This window comes from Thamnophis sirtalis, unplaced genomic scaffold (genome assembly GCF_051295495.1).
Source record: "Thamnophis sirtalis isolate CommonGarterSnake01/CBP01778 unplaced genomic scaffold, rThaSir2_p1.2 scaffold_6, whole genome shotgun sequence".
NCBI classification, from domain to species: Eukaryota; Metazoa; Chordata; class Lepidosauria; order Squamata; family Natricidae; genus Thamnophis; species Thamnophis sirtalis.
In genome coordinates this window covers 2455722-2472479 of record NW_028261386.1, presented here as the reverse complement: position 1 = coordinate 2472479, position 16758 = coordinate 2455722, and the positions used below count along the sequence as shown (strand labels likewise).

The window sequence follows — 16758 nt, the reverse complement described above, 5'->3', positions numbered from 1 at the left end:
TGTGGCTGTGTGTGTGTGTGTGTGTGTGTGGCTGTCATTTAGCAAATTCGATGGTCATTAAGCAAACACTATCATTATCTTACTTCATTGACCAAGTGGTTAAACATACAAGGTATTTCTCTCCAGTATAGAGGGTGGTTGTTAAGCAAATGAGGCAGTCGTTAAACAAATGAATACATTCCTGTGTAGCGAACCTTGGCCAAACAGGTCATAAAATGGAGCATGTCTTATTTAACAACCACCTTGCTTAGTAATGGAAAGTGTGGTCATAAATCAAGGACTAGTTATGGTAACAATGAAGGAAAGCTTTGTCTCAAAGACCTTGTAGTTTAAAATTTAACAGTGGCTGAGTAGAAGAAACGCGTTCATACTTCACTGGCATAGCAAATCCCTGACACTTCTGCTTAAACAAAAAGATGATTTGTGTTCAAGAGCTGGAAAAAAGATGTCTTGTTCTGAGAGCATAGAGATTTTGTTGCCTATCGGAAAGCCAAAAAGACTCCTTCATGTATTTATATATCAGGTGGCCTTAAAGCAGAGGTAGTATTCAGTTGGTTCAGTTCGCCTGAACCGGTAGTGGAAATAGGCCGGGCACATGCACCGAAGGCAAGCGCATGAGCAAAGCACATGTACAAAGGGAGCGGGTGTGCACGCGGCGAACCAGTGGTAACAAAATGTGAAACCCACCCCTGACTTAAACATAAACTATTAGGATGGCTCTTACACAAGTCATCATATTTATTGCCCTTAGTAATGGTCGCTCTACTCTTAGCTTCTGTTGAAAGCTTGATATTAATTTAGGTTTGTTTAATCCCTGCAGATGAGGAAGACGGTGTATGGGAAAATGGGCTTTCCTATGAATGCCGAACTCTGCTCTTCAAAGCAATTCACAACCTGGTGGAAAGATGCTTAATGAACCGGAATTTCGTCCGTATTGGGAAGTGGTTTGTGAAGCCTTATGAGAAAGATGAAAAACCTATCAATAAAAGGTAAAGTATCTTAATGATTTTTTTCTGTTTTCTTTTTCTCTGTAGCCTTCTCTCTCTCCCTCCCTCTCTCCCTCCCTCCCTCCCTCCTCTCTCTCCGTGGATGCATATGCATACATATATATATATATAAATGTATGTATGATGTACAGGTAGTTCTCGACTTACGACAGTTCATTTAGTGACTGTTCAACATTACAACAGCACTGAAAAAAGTGACATGACTGGTTTTAACACGACCGTTGCAACATCCCCATGGTCACGTGATCAAAATTCAAATGCTTGACAACTGTCTTATATTCATGATGGTTGCATTGTCCCAGGATCATGTTGGTCACCTTTTTTGACCTTTTGACAAGTCCATGGGGAAGCCAGATTCACGTAACAACCTTGTTACTAATTTAATGACTACAGTGATTCACTTAACAACAGTGGCAATAAAGATTGTAAAATGGGGCAAAATTGGCTTAAAAGCTGTTTCTCTTACCAACAGAAATTTTGGGCTCAATTGTGGTCGAAAGTCGAGGACTATCTGTAAATAGAAAAAGAGGAAGTGATGAACTGATTTTTCACTCAAGTGCAAATATTACTTGGTGATAGAACTGATTTTCATGCATTTGCAACTTCCTGGAATAAACTCTGCTTCTACAACCATTCCTATATAAAATCTTCCTTTCATTTTTTCATGTGCCGGTATCAATGAAGGCAGAGTTGCTTTTGTATCCTTCTCTTTAGCCAACTCAAGAGTTGTAGCTCTCTCAGAGAAGAGATGCAAATAAATGCCATGCAAATGTCTTTTATTAAAATAATTTTTGGAATCATGACAGTAATGCCATGTAGCTATATTGGTCCATTAAAAAAATAAATGGAAAAGGTCATAATGCGATTGAACCTTTTATTAGGATTGACTGCGGGACCAAAGGAATTTGAGAGCTTATTCACTGTTTTATGATTTAACTAGGAAAATATAAATATATCAGTATTACTTTGAAATTTAGGGAAATAGGCACTTACTTGTCTTCCATTGTGGACCATGTGTGACCTTCACTGACTTCGTTTTAAAGTCATTGTAAATTGAGTTTATGGATTCTTGCATCTGTTCAGTGTATTTTTCTTTGTTTGGGAAAATGCAGAAAGTAACTTGTGGAGTTCTTGGTGTCATTTGTATTTTGAAAATGGGATGCTCTGCATGCCTTTAGAATGTTCCTGACGGAAACTCATGCAGTTATTTCACTCAATGCTTCCAGACGTTGTGGGTGCTCCAACACTGGAGGTTTTTAAGAAAAGATTGGACATCCATATGTCTGAAATGGTAGAGGGTTTCTTGCTTGAGCAGGGGGTTGGACTAGAAGACCTCCAAGGTCCCTTTCTAACTGTTATTTTGTTATTCTTGTTAATTATTTTGCTAGAGGGTCAGTTTCCATAATTCTTACTGTAAATTGTGCAGCAAGAACTTTATGTACATTGCTGAATGTTCATTGACTGTTGGTTCCTGATGCTTGTTCAGTATTTTAGGATGAGCTCCTAAGAGGTTTTTGTGTGGGTATGGCAAAGTGCTCACTGTGAGAAATATGAAGCAGGTTTTGTCTATGATTTCTCTTGCTCAAGATTAAAAAAAATGTTGCATGTACACTTTTTATTTCATCAGAATATGTTAATAATGCCAATTATGGTGTTTTATGAAAATTCAGGGATGGCCTGCACTGATATTAATTAACCTGGCAAAGAAACACATAGCTACAATGTGAATTCTTAACTAATTTGAAATGTGGCATTCTTCTGTGTAGTTTAATTTGGCAGGGTTAAGTGCTATTTGTGCATAATAGTTTTGTGTAATTTCATTTCTGAAATTGCAAATGGTTTTTTTTTCTAGTTTTAGAGGATTAAGGTTTTTTTCCACAAGTAAAATATTGAGTAAATGGGTTATTTTTTAAGAAGAATGGAATGGAATGGAATAAGAATAAACTATTTTATTTGGCAACTGTGGTTAGATACACAAGGAATTTGTCTCTGGTACAGAAACACTCAGTGTACTGAGTAAGAAGAGATTTTTTAAAATAAAATTAAAAGGAATGATTTTAAGGTTACCAAAGATACTAAGCATCTAGCATCGCCAGTGAGATAACTATGCAGAGTTCTTTAAAAAGAGTTTATATTTATTCATAATTTGGAAGTTAGCAGATGAAAGAATCTGACACAATAAGCAAAATAGATGAGTAGGGATAGGTAGTCCTTGATTTATGACCACAATTGAGAGCAGAATTCCTATTGCTAAGAAGATGGTTGTTAAGTGCGTTGTGCCCAATTTTATGACTGTAAACATAGTTAAATGAATTATGCGGTCATTAAGGGAATCCAGCTTCCTCCATTGATTTTGCTTGTTGGAAGCTGGGTGGAAAGGACTCAAATAGCGATCACATGACCCCAGGCTGCTAGAATATCGTAGCTAGATGTTGGTTGCCAAGCCTCTTGAATTTTGCTCACATGACAGTGGGAATACTGTAACAAAGGTGAGGATTGGTCGTAAATCACTTTTTTCAGTGATTTTTGTAACTTTGAATGGTTGCTAAATGAATGGTTGTAAATAGAGGACCATCTGTACATTAAAAGCCAGAGAAGAGCATCATAACAAAGATCCATCTCAATTAACATCCACAGACGTCTCACGTTTCATAGAGGTATCCCGTATAAGAAAATAAACATAATTTCACACTCTCAGTAAAATGCCTTTAATACGACTTAGGATCCCTGAGATTGTAGCTATCATGGCAATTAAATACTTTTTCCTTTAGGAGCCAAGGTGGCGCAGTGGTTAAATGCAGCACTGCAGGCTACTGCTAGATCAGCAGGTCAGCGGTTCAAATCTCACCGGCTCAGGGTTGACTCAGCCTTCCATCCTTCCGAGGTGGGTAAAATGAGGACCCAGATTGTTGGGGGCAATATGCTGACTCTCTGTAAACCGCTTAGAGAGGCCTGAAAGGCCTATGAAGCGGTATATAAGTCTACTGCTATTGCTATTGCTATTGCTATTGCTTTGAAAGCAACCAAATTGATGGCCATGTTCTCCATAGTGAGAGGAGGACTATCCAGGATGGGTTGACCTTATCCTCTTGTTGATTGGACTGAGTCAGATAAGGTCCTGGTATATGCCCCTGGTCCACCAGGCACTGCCCAGTTATCGACTCAGTCCCTTAACTGGACGGTTTGCCATCCTGGATCTCCGATAATTTGGGAAGAAATTTAAGGAAAGAAATAGGATTAATTCATCTCCCTACAGCAGCAGCCGCAAGTGAGCTGGACAGCTCCCCGAGCTGCAAGAAAGCCTGCCAAAAGCCCCCTTGGGGGCGGCACGCTGCCCAGGCACCTGAGTGAGACAAGTATCACTCAGGAAAGGAAATCTGCCGGCCAAGCAGGAAACAAAGGGCACAGGCCTTCCAAAGGCAAGCCCTGCCGCGGAGGCTACAGCAGCGCCAGAGCGCTCTGCTGCTCCCCACAGGGTCAAGTGGTGAGCCGCGGCTTCCTCAAGTGCCGCGGGGTGAGAATTGGGCCACTGGCAAGCGAGGGTGGCGCTGGATCCCCGCCCAGAAGGTGAGCCTTGCCGCGAGAACTCTGCCGGAGCGCTACGCTGCTCCCCGCTGGGTTGAGCAGCGAACCGCGGCTTCCCAAATGCCGCGGAGTGCCCACACCCTTATCCACGTGGCCCACCTCGCTGGAGGGGGTCCACGGGCAGAGCAAAGCCTCTAGCGGCACCAGAAGGAGGCAGAAGAAGTAAAAACCGGCGGCAGAGGTGTGCGGCAGCTCCTCGGAGCACATGCCGCCAGAACAGGAAATTTAAAAGGGGCGCCCTTTGTCTCATGGCACGGGTGCCATCTTGAAGCCACGAGGAGCCACGTGTTCCAAGATGGTGGCGCCCAGCGGCAACAAGGAGACTGGCAGGACTCAGTTACCTGCAGCAACAACCAGCAGCACATTCCACATGAAGTGCGGCCACCACTGCGGCCTGGAAAACGCAGGCCTCATTGACAGAGATATGTAGGGCAGCCACATGGTCTTCCCCTCACCCTTCGTGAGGAACTACAAGTTGGACACCTTTACCTTGGCTTCGTTTGGTCGCAGGGTATTGCAGGCGGTTCACAGGGCAGGGGACACACCCCACCAGGCTTAGTTTGGCCATGGGCCCTCAGTATATTACCCTCCCTAGGGACGTGTTAGCTTTGGTATGTCCCATCCTGGATACTCTTCCCCTCACTATGGAGAAAGGGTGTTGTTACTTACCTAATACGCCTCTTCTCATAGTGGGGGAGGAGTATCCAGACCCTCCCTGTCATGGTAATGTAACATGACGGATGTTGCACTAATATGTTCAAGTTATAATTCAATAAAAAGTTTGAAACCTTAACAAAGGTCTGGAGTGGATGGCACAACGGGTCGGATAGAGTTCTTCGCCGATAACTGGGCGGTGCCTGGTGGACCAGGGGCGTATACCAAGAGCTTATCTAACTCAGTCCAATCAACGAGAGGATAAGGTCAACCCATCCTGGATTCTCCTCCCCCACTATGAGAAGAAGCGTGTCAGGTAAGGACCAACACCCTTTTACACCCTGTGATTATTAATTCTATAGAACAGGGGTGTCAAACTGGATTTCTTCTAGGACCGAATCAGCATTGTAGTCTCTGTGAGCTAGCTTTGGGTGGGTGGGGAGATGGGACGGAGGTCTCCTGCTGCACCCTGCCAGCCAAAACAGGGTGTATGGGAGGCCTCGCGCAGTCCCCCCTGTGCCCCGTTTTCGACCTGGATGGCCTCCTGCAATACCCTGCTGACAAAAACAGGGCGTGGGAGGACTCACACGTGTGTCCCCCCCCCTTGTTTTGGCTGCCAGATGCACCACAGGCCAGTCCTATTTGCTATTTGCAGGCCGGCCTCGAGGCCCAGATTTAAGCACCCTGTCGGCTGGATGCAGCCCACGAGCCTTGAGTTTGACACCCCTGCTATGGAATAACTATGTGCCAAGGTTAAAAAGGTGAGGTTTTTGCCGAATCACTGTCTTAATTTTAAAAGGATCATTTGAAACTACCTTTCCCTTACGTATTCAGATGATGGTCAAGGAATCTGCTTTGCAGAGATGGCTAGAAGATAACCCATGGCAGCACTCAAATAATGCTCTATTGCAAGGGCAGTTCTGAAGAAAAGCAAATAAAGCTAGAAAGCCGACTGCACAAGGGGGCATTTTCAGAACGCAAGGCCATTTATTGGACAGTGCTGAAGTGGAATTCACTTAAACTACAGTTCAGATTCTATCTTAGATAGTTCTGCCTTTTAACCTGGAATGCAGTGTAATGGAAAACAGCAGGTATATAGCTCTGAGTGAAAGCAACAGGCATAAAAAGACAGAAAGAGCATTCCACTCAGCATCTGCTTTAATTACTCTTTTGCTCCCTTCATCTTTACAAATACAAAAAAAAATGGCAATGAAACGAGAATATTAATAGCTGAAAACAGGAGAGAATTACTTTGATTTTCTGATATTTTGATTAGTAACTTCTCCATTCTCTTCTATTTTAATCTGAAATCAAAAGAAGCCATTCCAACTCTGGGTATAGAAATAAAATAAACACCTTTTATAAGTCTTATTTAAAAAAAACAACCCCAAAAAAAGTAGCTCGTTGTTCCAGGTAGTCCTTGATTTACGACCACAATTGAGCCCAAACTTTCTGTGGCTAAGTTAGACAGATGTTAAAATGAGTTTTCCCCCATTTTACGACCTTTCTTGCCACAGTTGTTAAGTGAAGCACTGCAGTTGTTGAGTTAGTAGCTCGGTTGTTAAGTGAATCCAACTTCCCCATTGACTTTGCTGTAAGAAGGTCGCAAAAGGGGATCACCTGGACCCTATCCCCCCTGACGTTGTAACCATCATAAATGGCCATATATCCCAATATTGATCATGTGACCATAGGATGCAGCAATTGTCATGTGAAAAATGGCCATAAGTCACTTATTTTCAATGCTGTGATAACTTTGAACAATCACTAAATGAATGCTTGCAAGCAGAGGTGGTATTCAGCAAGTTCTGATCAGTTCTGGAGAACCGGTAGTGGAACTGTTGAGTAGTTCTGAGAACCGGTAAATATCACCTCTGACTGGCCCTGCCCCCATCTATTCTCTGCTTTCCGAGTCCCAGCTGATCGGGAGGAAATGGGGATTTTACAGTACCCTTCCCCTGGAGTGAGGAGTGAATGGAGATTTTGCAGTATCCTTCCCTAGAGTGGGGAAGGAATGGGGATTTTGCAGTATCCTTCCCCTGGAGTGGAGTGGGAATGGAGATTTTGCAGTATCCTTCCCCTGGAGTGGGGAAGGAATGGGGATTTTGCAGTATCCTTTCCCTGGAGTGGAGTGGGAATGGGGATTTTGCAGTATCCTTTCCCTGGAGTGGAGTGGGAATGGAGATTTTACAGTATCCTTCACCTACAGTGGGGAGGGAATGTGGATATTGCAGTATCCTTCCCCTGGAGTGGGGAGGGAATGGGGATTTTGCAGTATCCCTCCCTTGCCATGCCCACCAAGCCACGCCCACAGATCCGGTAGTAAAAAAAACTGAATCCCACCACTAGTTGCAAGTCACGAACTACCTGTAATTGCTGTTATGGGGTTGAATATTAAAAGAAATTATGTTATCAAGCAGAAACGTCTAGGGAGGTTCTTAAGGAATTTCCAGAAAGTGATCATTTGCATATTTTTTGTTCCTTGTTGCTTAGGTCTTTTAATATTATGATTTCTGTGAGGGAACATGGGAATTTGATCCAGGTGCCACTCCTTTTTCTTGGCCAAAGGCTATCTAATAATACCTGCTTCCTAATCACTTCTCACTTGCAGTGCCCAGGATATCTTTTGTGGTGGCTGTCCTCTTCTCACTTTGTAAAGTTTGATCTTGTGGTTAAAATGTAATTCCTTTGCTGTAAAATGTATTTGCTCTGCATGCTAAGGTTGTATGAACCCATGTATGCTGAGACTGAGTCTCTTAGATTTTTCTTAATCCCACCTTTATTCTTTTTATAGAATAGAATCCTTTATTGGCCAAGTGTGATTGGACACACAAGGAATTTGTCTTTGGTGCAGATGCTCTCAGTGTACACAAGAGAATAAAATACATTCATCAAGAATAAAAGATACAACACTTAGTGATAGTCAGGGTTACTAATAAGCTGTCAAATTGTACTAGGAAACAAATAAAAACAATATAAATTGAAAGATACAAACAACTTGGTTATAGTCATAAGTGGGGAGAGATAGATACGAGGAAGGAAGAGAAGAATAATAGTAATACATTCTTAGTAAATTATTGACAGTGTTGTGGGGATTAGTTGTTTAGCAGAGTGATGGCATTCGGGAAATAACCCAAGGCAGCAAAATCACTTCATACTTCTTCCTCCTGCTGTCTTCCCCACAACAACAATCCTGTGTAGTGTGTTGGGCTGAAAATGTGACGGGTTCAAAGTCACCCAGCCAGCTTGCATGCCTAAAGTGGGACTAGAACTCACAGTCTCCTGATTTCTAGTCTGGGCCAAACTCGCTCTCTTTCCTCTGCTATCCAGGCTCTGATGGCAGACAGGAGCTTAAAAATACCTTGTATCTTTAAATCTACAGCATAAAACTATTTTTTAAAATGCAAAATCGCTACAGAGGGTGGTGGGGTTTCTTTTAACAGTTTTGCAATGGGTATTTAAAAAAAATTTTTTTTAGTGCATGAGATTCATTTCTTGGACTCCTTCCAGGCGCACTGTTAAAATATTTTTTTTAAAAAAACAAGGTCTTAAAAACCACGGGCTGCTTAGATATTAGTTGCTTAAGAATAGTTTAGTTCTGTAAATGAAGATAAGCATTTCCCACATTAAAGTGTAGCTACACACTCCTTTCTTTGAAATAGAATACCAGCTCACCTTTAAAATGAATTCATGTAAAGTTTGCAATGATGATTAGATAAAAGGCTTAATGAACAACTCGCTGATCGTTGAATGAACAGAAATAATTAGACTCTTAAGCATCTTTATACTTAGCCTTCACCCTTCATGTTCCCCATGGACACAGTAGTCTGAGGAAATTATTGGAGAAAAAAAACCACAGTGAGAGTCAGTTTTCCTTTAGGATTTCTCTGCTAGCTTAATTCCAGCCACTTTTCTTGCACAGCAGCTCCTACTGAGAACTCCTGTTACTTGGAGACAGTCTCAGTTTTATTTTGTTTCTGAGAAAGATAGGTGAAACTTTAAAAGAAGTGAAATGTGTACAGACTCGTTTTTTTCCTAATCAAAGGAATGTTTTGTGCAGGGGAGAAATCGGGACTCCTCTATTTCTTCGCTGTTTAATTAGATATTAAGCCCACCCTCCCCTAGGGGGAAATTAAAGCTGTCTTGCCTGAGCTGCCTTGAGATCCACCTCCTCCAGCTTCAAATTATCCTGCTGTATGGAAAAATAATTGTACAAAAAGAACTCTAAGCTATTCATTTTGAGAAGCGCGCAGCTATATTAGCCTTTTGCGACAAAACAAGATTTCATGGCACATTAAGTATTAACAAATGTATTAAGGTCACTTCAGACGCATGAATTATGCTATTTCTTTAAAAGTGTGATGAGCCTCTTGTTTACTTAATCTATACAGGTAGTCCTTGGTTTATAGCAGTTTGTGTAGTGACCATTCAGACAAGGCCGCTGAAAAAAGTAACTTGTGACTGTTTTTCACATTTACGACTCTTGAAGTCTTCCCTTGGATGTTTAGCAACTGGTTCATATTTATGACAGTTGCAGTGTCCCAGGATCGTGTGATCATGTTTTGCAACCTTCTGACATTGAAGTTACTGGAGAAGGAAGTCCGTTTCACTTAACGATATTTTACAGGTCCTCTACTTACAACCACAATTGAGCCCAATTTTTCTGTTGCTAAGTGAGAAAGTTGTTAAATAAATTTTGTCCCATTTTAAATTTTGTCCCCTTTCCTGCCACAGTTGTGAGCCAGTTGCCAAGCATCCAAATTCTGATTATGTGGCCATGGGGATGCTGCAACAGTTGTAAGTGTGACAAATGGCCATAGGTCACTTTTTTGAACGATCACTAAATGAATTTTTGTAAGTCAAGGACTACTTGTACTAACATAACTGTAGAGATTCTCACTTAACAACAGAAAATGTGGGCTCAATTGTAGTCTTAACTCAAGGTCTGCCTTAACTGGAAGATGGGCTGTATCGTGGTGTTGCTTTAGAATTTTAAATGCATTTACTTCAGGTGAAATATCTTACTTTAGGGAAACATTTAAAAACTAGAGTGAAATTTAATAGCACTCTACTTACAGGATTCAGTTGAAATTAAAAGAGGTTGCTTGTCATTGCCACTTGATGGAATGGCTGTGCACCTGGAAATGGAACAGAAGTGCCTACAGACATCTATTGCACAATTAGGTTGGGTATAATTAGATTTGAAAATGGCAGAACTAAAAATTCCCTGTTTTCTCTCTATGAATATTTAGATTTATAAAGGCGAAATTGTCTCTCTTCAGCTATCTTTTTTTATGGTAGAAAATGGAATAGAATAACAGAGTTGGAAGGGACTTTGGAGTCTTCTAGTCCAACCCCCTGTTCAGGGAGGAAACTCTATACCATTTCAGACAAATGGTTATCCAATCTTCGGGTACTTTGGAGAATAGCTTGAAACTCTATTCTTTGGGGCAACCCCTGAGATATTGGAACATTGCTATCATGTCTCCTAGTCCTTCTTTTCATTAAATGAAGGATTAGACAACAATATTTAGAGATGTTTTGTGATCACTTATGATCATAGACATTTCAAAAAATTCCAGAGATAAGTCTAACACTAATCAACTTAAAGTTTAACTAATTAAACTAATTCAACATACAAACTCCTGAATCTTATAGGTAGTCCTCACTTTATGACCACTGTTGAGGGCCAAATTTTTGTTGCTAAATGAGACAGTTGTTAAATGAGTTTTGCTCCATTTTGTGACCTTTCTTGCTATTGTTAAGTGAAGCACTATAGTTGTTAAGTTATTGTTAAGTGAATTTGGCTTCCCCATTGATTTTCCTTGTTAGAATGTTGCAAAGGTGATGTGTCATAAATTACTTTTTTCAGTGCCGTTGTAACTTTTGAATGGTCGCTAAACAAAAGGTTGCATGGCACATTTAGCAACTGCAGTGATTCACTTAACAGCTGTGGGAAGAAAGATTGTAAAATGGGGCAAAACCCACTTAACTATCTTGCTTAGCAACAGAAAATTTGGCCTCAATTGTGATTTTAAGTCAAGGACTACCTGTAAATCCCCCCCCCCCCCAATCAAGGAAATCTATTCTATTTTTGTATCTGTTTGTTAAAAATATTTTAAAACCTTTAAATTGTTTAATGAAACAAAATCTATACAGAGCTTTGCACAGAAGTACAGGTAGTCCTCGATTTGCAACTGTTCATTTAGCGACCATTAAAAGTTATGGTCTGCAGCGTCTTTTATACAGCAAATCGGCATGCAAAATATCATTCATGCAAATTCCTGCATGATTGCAATTAGAAAAATTGAGGTGTGTGTTCACAAAATATTAAGCTTAAAGCAGGATTATAAATATACACATCACAGGAGTTAAGCAATGGGTGAAATTTGAGATAGCTGAAGTATGCAACTAGTGGCAGACCACAATTTTCTCTCATACAGGGTAAGTAGCTTTACTTAGATTCCGTATCTCTAATTAGTGTGCTGTAAGAATTAATTAAATGCATTTACTTCTGGAAAACACTGTTGAAAGATGTATAAACCGAAAGTATATATCTTGCACTAGGAGAAAATGTACACTTTGAAGGTTGTTTCATGTTGTGATAAGCTGATATGAAACTTGGGTAAAGTCCTAGTAAGAGTTTGAAATAATGACAGCAAAAAAAAAATAGTGATAAGGAAGATTGCAAACAGCATATATTTACTTTTAACTACTGTAGGAACTTGAATATCTTCGAAAACAAGTCAATGTTGTAACTTAACTTGTTCTTATTTCTAATCAAAGATATACTGAGCATCTACTGTAAAAAATAAGATACTAGCTTTGCTATGGTTTGCACTGTTTATTTCTTTTGTTATTTGATTTATATCCTATCTTAATCTCCAGGAACCCATAGAGATAAACATAATACTCCAGTTTTTCCCCACAGCAACAATCTAACAAGATTGACTGAACTGAAAGAGACATCAAAGTAATTTATTGACTTATTTATTAATTAAATTTGCATAGCTGCCCCATCTCACAAGCATAACATGGTGAACTTCCCTTGTTTAGATCTCCCTGTTGGGATCTCCCCAAAGCTGGTTGTAAAGTGGGCATCTGTATAAGTGTTTTAAATCAAGTGTAACTAATTTTAGGCAGACTTGCATCTGGATTTTCTCACTTCTAGTCCAGCATTTTAACCCCTGCATCAGGGTTGAGCAACTATGGCCCCTTTACAAACGATGGACTTCAACTCCCAGAATTCTTGAGCCAGCATGGAATTTCAAGCCAGAATCCCAGGCATGGCTGACTCAGGAATTCTGGGAGTTGAAGTCCACAGGTTGTAAAGGGGCCATAATTGCCCACTTCAGCATTACACAATGCTGTTGCTGGTGTGCTGTTTTAAATCAGCTTTTGCCATCTTTATTCCGGAAATGTTAGTTATCTTTGGAAAGCTGTGCTGTGTAAATATTTAGACAGATGTAGCAAAGCTGGTATCTTTCATTATAATTAGGATAACTTTTGAAAAGTCTTTGGGCCTTCAGACATCTCACCTTCTCTTACTAATGCAGGCATGCTAATTGGACAGACTTTATTCTCTATGCTACACAGGTAGTCCTTGACTTACATTCGTTTAGTGACTGTTTGAAGTTACAACAGCACTAAAAAGGGACTTTTGACTGTTTTTTACGCTTATGACTATTGCAGCATCCCGATGGTCATGTTATTGAAATTTGGATGCTTGGCAATATTTATGATTGTTACAGTACTCTGAGGTCATGTGATCACCTTTGCTGACCTTCTGCAAACAAAGCCAATGGGGAAGCCAGATTCACTTAACAACCGTGTTACTCACTTAACTACAGTGAGTAACTGTGGCAAGAAAGGTCATAAAATGGAGGTAAAACACACTTAACAACTTAAGACTTATGTACTGCTTTACATTACTTTACATTGTAAATAACTTTACAATGGTATTGGACCTGGGTACTTGAGAGACCGCCTGCTGCCAATTACCTCCACTAGACCAATTAGATCCCACAGATTAGGCCTCCTCCGAATTCCATCCGCCGGCCAGTGTCGACTGGTGACTACCCGGAGGAGAGCCTTCTCTGTGGCTGCTCCGACCCTCTGGAACGAACTCCCCATGGAGATTCGAACCCTCACCACCCTCCAGGCCTTCCGCAAAGCCCTTAAAACCTGGCTGTTCTGACAGGCCTGGGGCTAAAGAACCGTTGCCCCCGTCTCGAATGGTATGACTGTTGTGTGTTTTAAATTATGCATTGTTTTGTGTCTTTTTAATTTTTGTTTGGTATCCCCCTTCCCTGGTTTGAGTTGTGAGCCGCCCTGAGTCCCCTTCGGGGGGAAAAGGGCAGCATATAAATAAAATAAACATTCAACATTCAACAACGGTTTTGCTTAGCAACAGAAAGTTTGGACTCCACGGTGGCCATAAATCAAGGATTACCTCTATAGCAGAGAGAATAAAGTTTGTCCAATTTTAGTGCGCTTGCTAATTGAGTAATGCTTCAACTCTTTTATGTCACTGCTATCACCCACAAGAATAAATTAGTTGTCAGACCCGGAAGCCTCAAAGTGAAACTTTGAGGAAATTCAAGCCTCGGAGTTTTATTTCATTATTTTGGGGGGGGGGGGTGTTTCTTGGAATCCTGACATTAGCATTTTTTGATTTTTGATACATAGACATGCATCCCCATTCTTTACTCTGCACAAAACGCTCAAGAGTATTTATTGTTTTTCTTATAATTTAATAATTATAATTATTTGTAAATAATTACGTGTAGTTGAATTTAGAAACCTCGCTCTAACCTCTCCCTCACAGAGGACATAGCTAGATCCTCTCAACATCACTTATTCTTTACTTTACCGGATGCTCTTTTTCCTAATATTCTTTTTCCAAAGTGCCATCCTAATATTAGTTCAATTCAAGGGCAACTATAAAGGGGTTTCTTCCACCTTAAGCTTTCAAGCAGCACTAATTCCTTTTGTGTGTAATTTTGACTTAGTTTCCATCTTAAAATAATCTAGGAGGAGAAATAAAAAATTCCAGGCATATTCAAGCTGTCTGATGCTCTGGAGGATAGATTTAAAAAATAAAAATAAAAAAATCCCCGAAGAATGCTTTGGAACAGAAATGCATTCTAGCACCACAGACCTCTGGACGGCCTTCCTTGTCTTGCTGTGAGGAAAAGAAAAACGTGCACTTTTGTTCCCTTATTATTCTTCCATATTTTTGTTTTCCCCGTTCCCTCTAAAAGTCTGTACAGTTAACAGGTAGTCCTCATTTTACAACAATTCATTTAGCGACCGTTCACAGTTACAGCAGCACTGAGAAAAGTGACGCTTGGCAATTGACTCATATTTATTCACTTATCAGCTGGTCAGGAAAGCTCGTAAAATGGGGTAAAACTCCCTTAATAAATATCTTGATTTAGCAACAGAAACATTGAGCTCAATTGCCATAAATCAAGGACTATCTATGAGCCGTGGTGGCGCAGTGGTTAGAGTGGAGTACTGCAGGCTACTTCTGCTGCCTGCCGACTGCCTGCAATTTGGCAGTTCGAATCTCATCAGGCTCAAGGTTGACTCAGCTTTCCATCCTTCCAAGGTGGGTGAAATGAAGACCCAAGTTGTTGGGGGCAATAGGCTGACTCTGTAAACTGCTTGGAGAAGGTTGTAAAGCAGTATATAAATCTTAAGTGCTATTGCTATCTGTATTTGGCCTGGGTTTCTGGTGGCCGTAGCTCTTTTTTAAATGTTATTTAATATCACTCAACTCTTGATGTTACCAGACGCTGATCTTTTTACTGTCTCTTCTTCTTGGCTGGAAGAGCCAAGGTGGCGCAGTGGTTAAATGCAGCACTGCAGGCTACTGCTAGATCAGCAGGTCAGCGGTTCAAATCTCACCGGCTCAGGGTTGACTCAGCCTTCCATCCTTCCGAGGTGGGTAAAATGAGGACCCAGATTGTTGGGGGCAATATGCTGACTCTCTGTAAACCGCTTAGAGAGGCCTGAAAGGCCTATGAAGCGGTATATAAGTCTACTGCTATTAACATTTTGTAATCAGTTTTTGCCCTACTCTAAATGTTCTACCTAGTCACACTTTCAATATTTCTCCTTTAAGTGGATTATCCGATGGCTCTAATGCTGTTTGTATTTCCTAGTTGGTCCCTCTTCTAACCGCTTTGCGGCTACTGTGATTCCTGATTCACCATTGTTCCTTTTGTTCCTGAGAGCAGCTGTTGAGATCTAAACAGCAGCCACACTTACTTATTAATATGACAAGTATCTCTTTAGTAGGGACACTTAATGTCATTTCACACCCTTCAATCAATTTAAATAGGAGCAGGCTAAGGATGAACTATTATTTAAATACAGCCATATCGATCTCAGCATTAGAAAATAAGGAGTGAAACGGGTTTTTTTACACGTTCAATCACAAAAAGCTCTGTCTTCTCTGGAAAAAAAAAACGACACAAGAAATCTTCCCTCGAGATGAGGATGGCTTCAACACTTCTAAGCTTCCCAAGGTCTCTTAAGGCCTGGTTATGCCACCAGGCCCGGAGATCCCAGGGGATGGGTGAATTGTTATTAAGCATCCCTTCGTATATTAATTTTAGCTATTATATAATGTTTTATTTCTCATTGTAGGTGAAGTTTTTATATATTTAGTGTGTTAGTCTTGTGTGCTGCTCAGAAACACTTCTTCTTGTGAGATGGTGATGGTGGGTGAAATATAAATTAGATGAATAAATAAATGCACTTTAATTACTTTGCAAAAAATTTCTTTTTCATTTTATTTTACAGCAACAAACTTTTGTAATTGGCCTATGATTATGATGGGTGTGCTTGAGAGTTTTAGATATCGACAATTCACCAAATGCTGAAAATGTATTTATTTATTTATTTATTTATCAAATGTATTTGCCATGGGACAAAAAGTAACACAATCTTATCTTGTCATTATTTCACTCGGCTTTTGTACAATTTTAAGCATTGCCTTAAGTATCCCCTTTCTTATAATAGATACTTAGTTTATTAGAAAGCATCTTTCAAAATACTTGTAAGTTACTGAAGCAGTTTTCATATGGTGTGACCTCTGCTAATTTCAATGGTTTTACCTAAAGTTCATGAAATATTGTTAAAAGGAAAAAGCGGAGCATCACTCACGTAGGGTTCTCACCCGATGAAGAAGATGTAAGCTAGTTTCATGGACTATAAATATGTATCTGCATATTTTTCACCTATAATTTTATAACACTTTTTCCACAGTGTTGACTTTCATATTCAAATTCAGCTTTTCTTTTCCTTGTTGCTTTTTTCCAAAATGTCATTTATATCTATAGTGGGTGTCCTCCAGGTGTACATATAGTCCTCGACTTACGACCTTAGTTGAGCCCAACATTTCTGTTGTTAAGTGAGACATTTTGAAGTGAATTTTGCCCCATTTTATGACCTTTCTTGCCACAGTTGTTAAATAAATCGTTGCATTTGTTAAGTTAGTAAC

At 40.3% G+C, this 16758-nt stretch overlaps 1 protein-coding gene across 3 annotated transcripts in view; it reads left to right on the top strand.

Annotated features, from left to right (window-relative positions):
• The window catches only part of MED13 (mediator complex subunit 13), a 158563-nt gene that overhangs the window by 27508 nt on the left and 114297 nt on the right, over nucleotides 1-16758 (top strand). For all 3 annotated transcript variants that reach the window (XM_087717103.1, XM_087717101.1, XM_087717100.1), the window contains exon 3: nucleotides 821-989. In XM_087717103.1, coding sequence (XP_087573229.1) covers nucleotides 821-989 — 169 coding nt within the window. The remainder of the gene's footprint in view (nucleotides 1-820; nucleotides 990-16758) is intronic.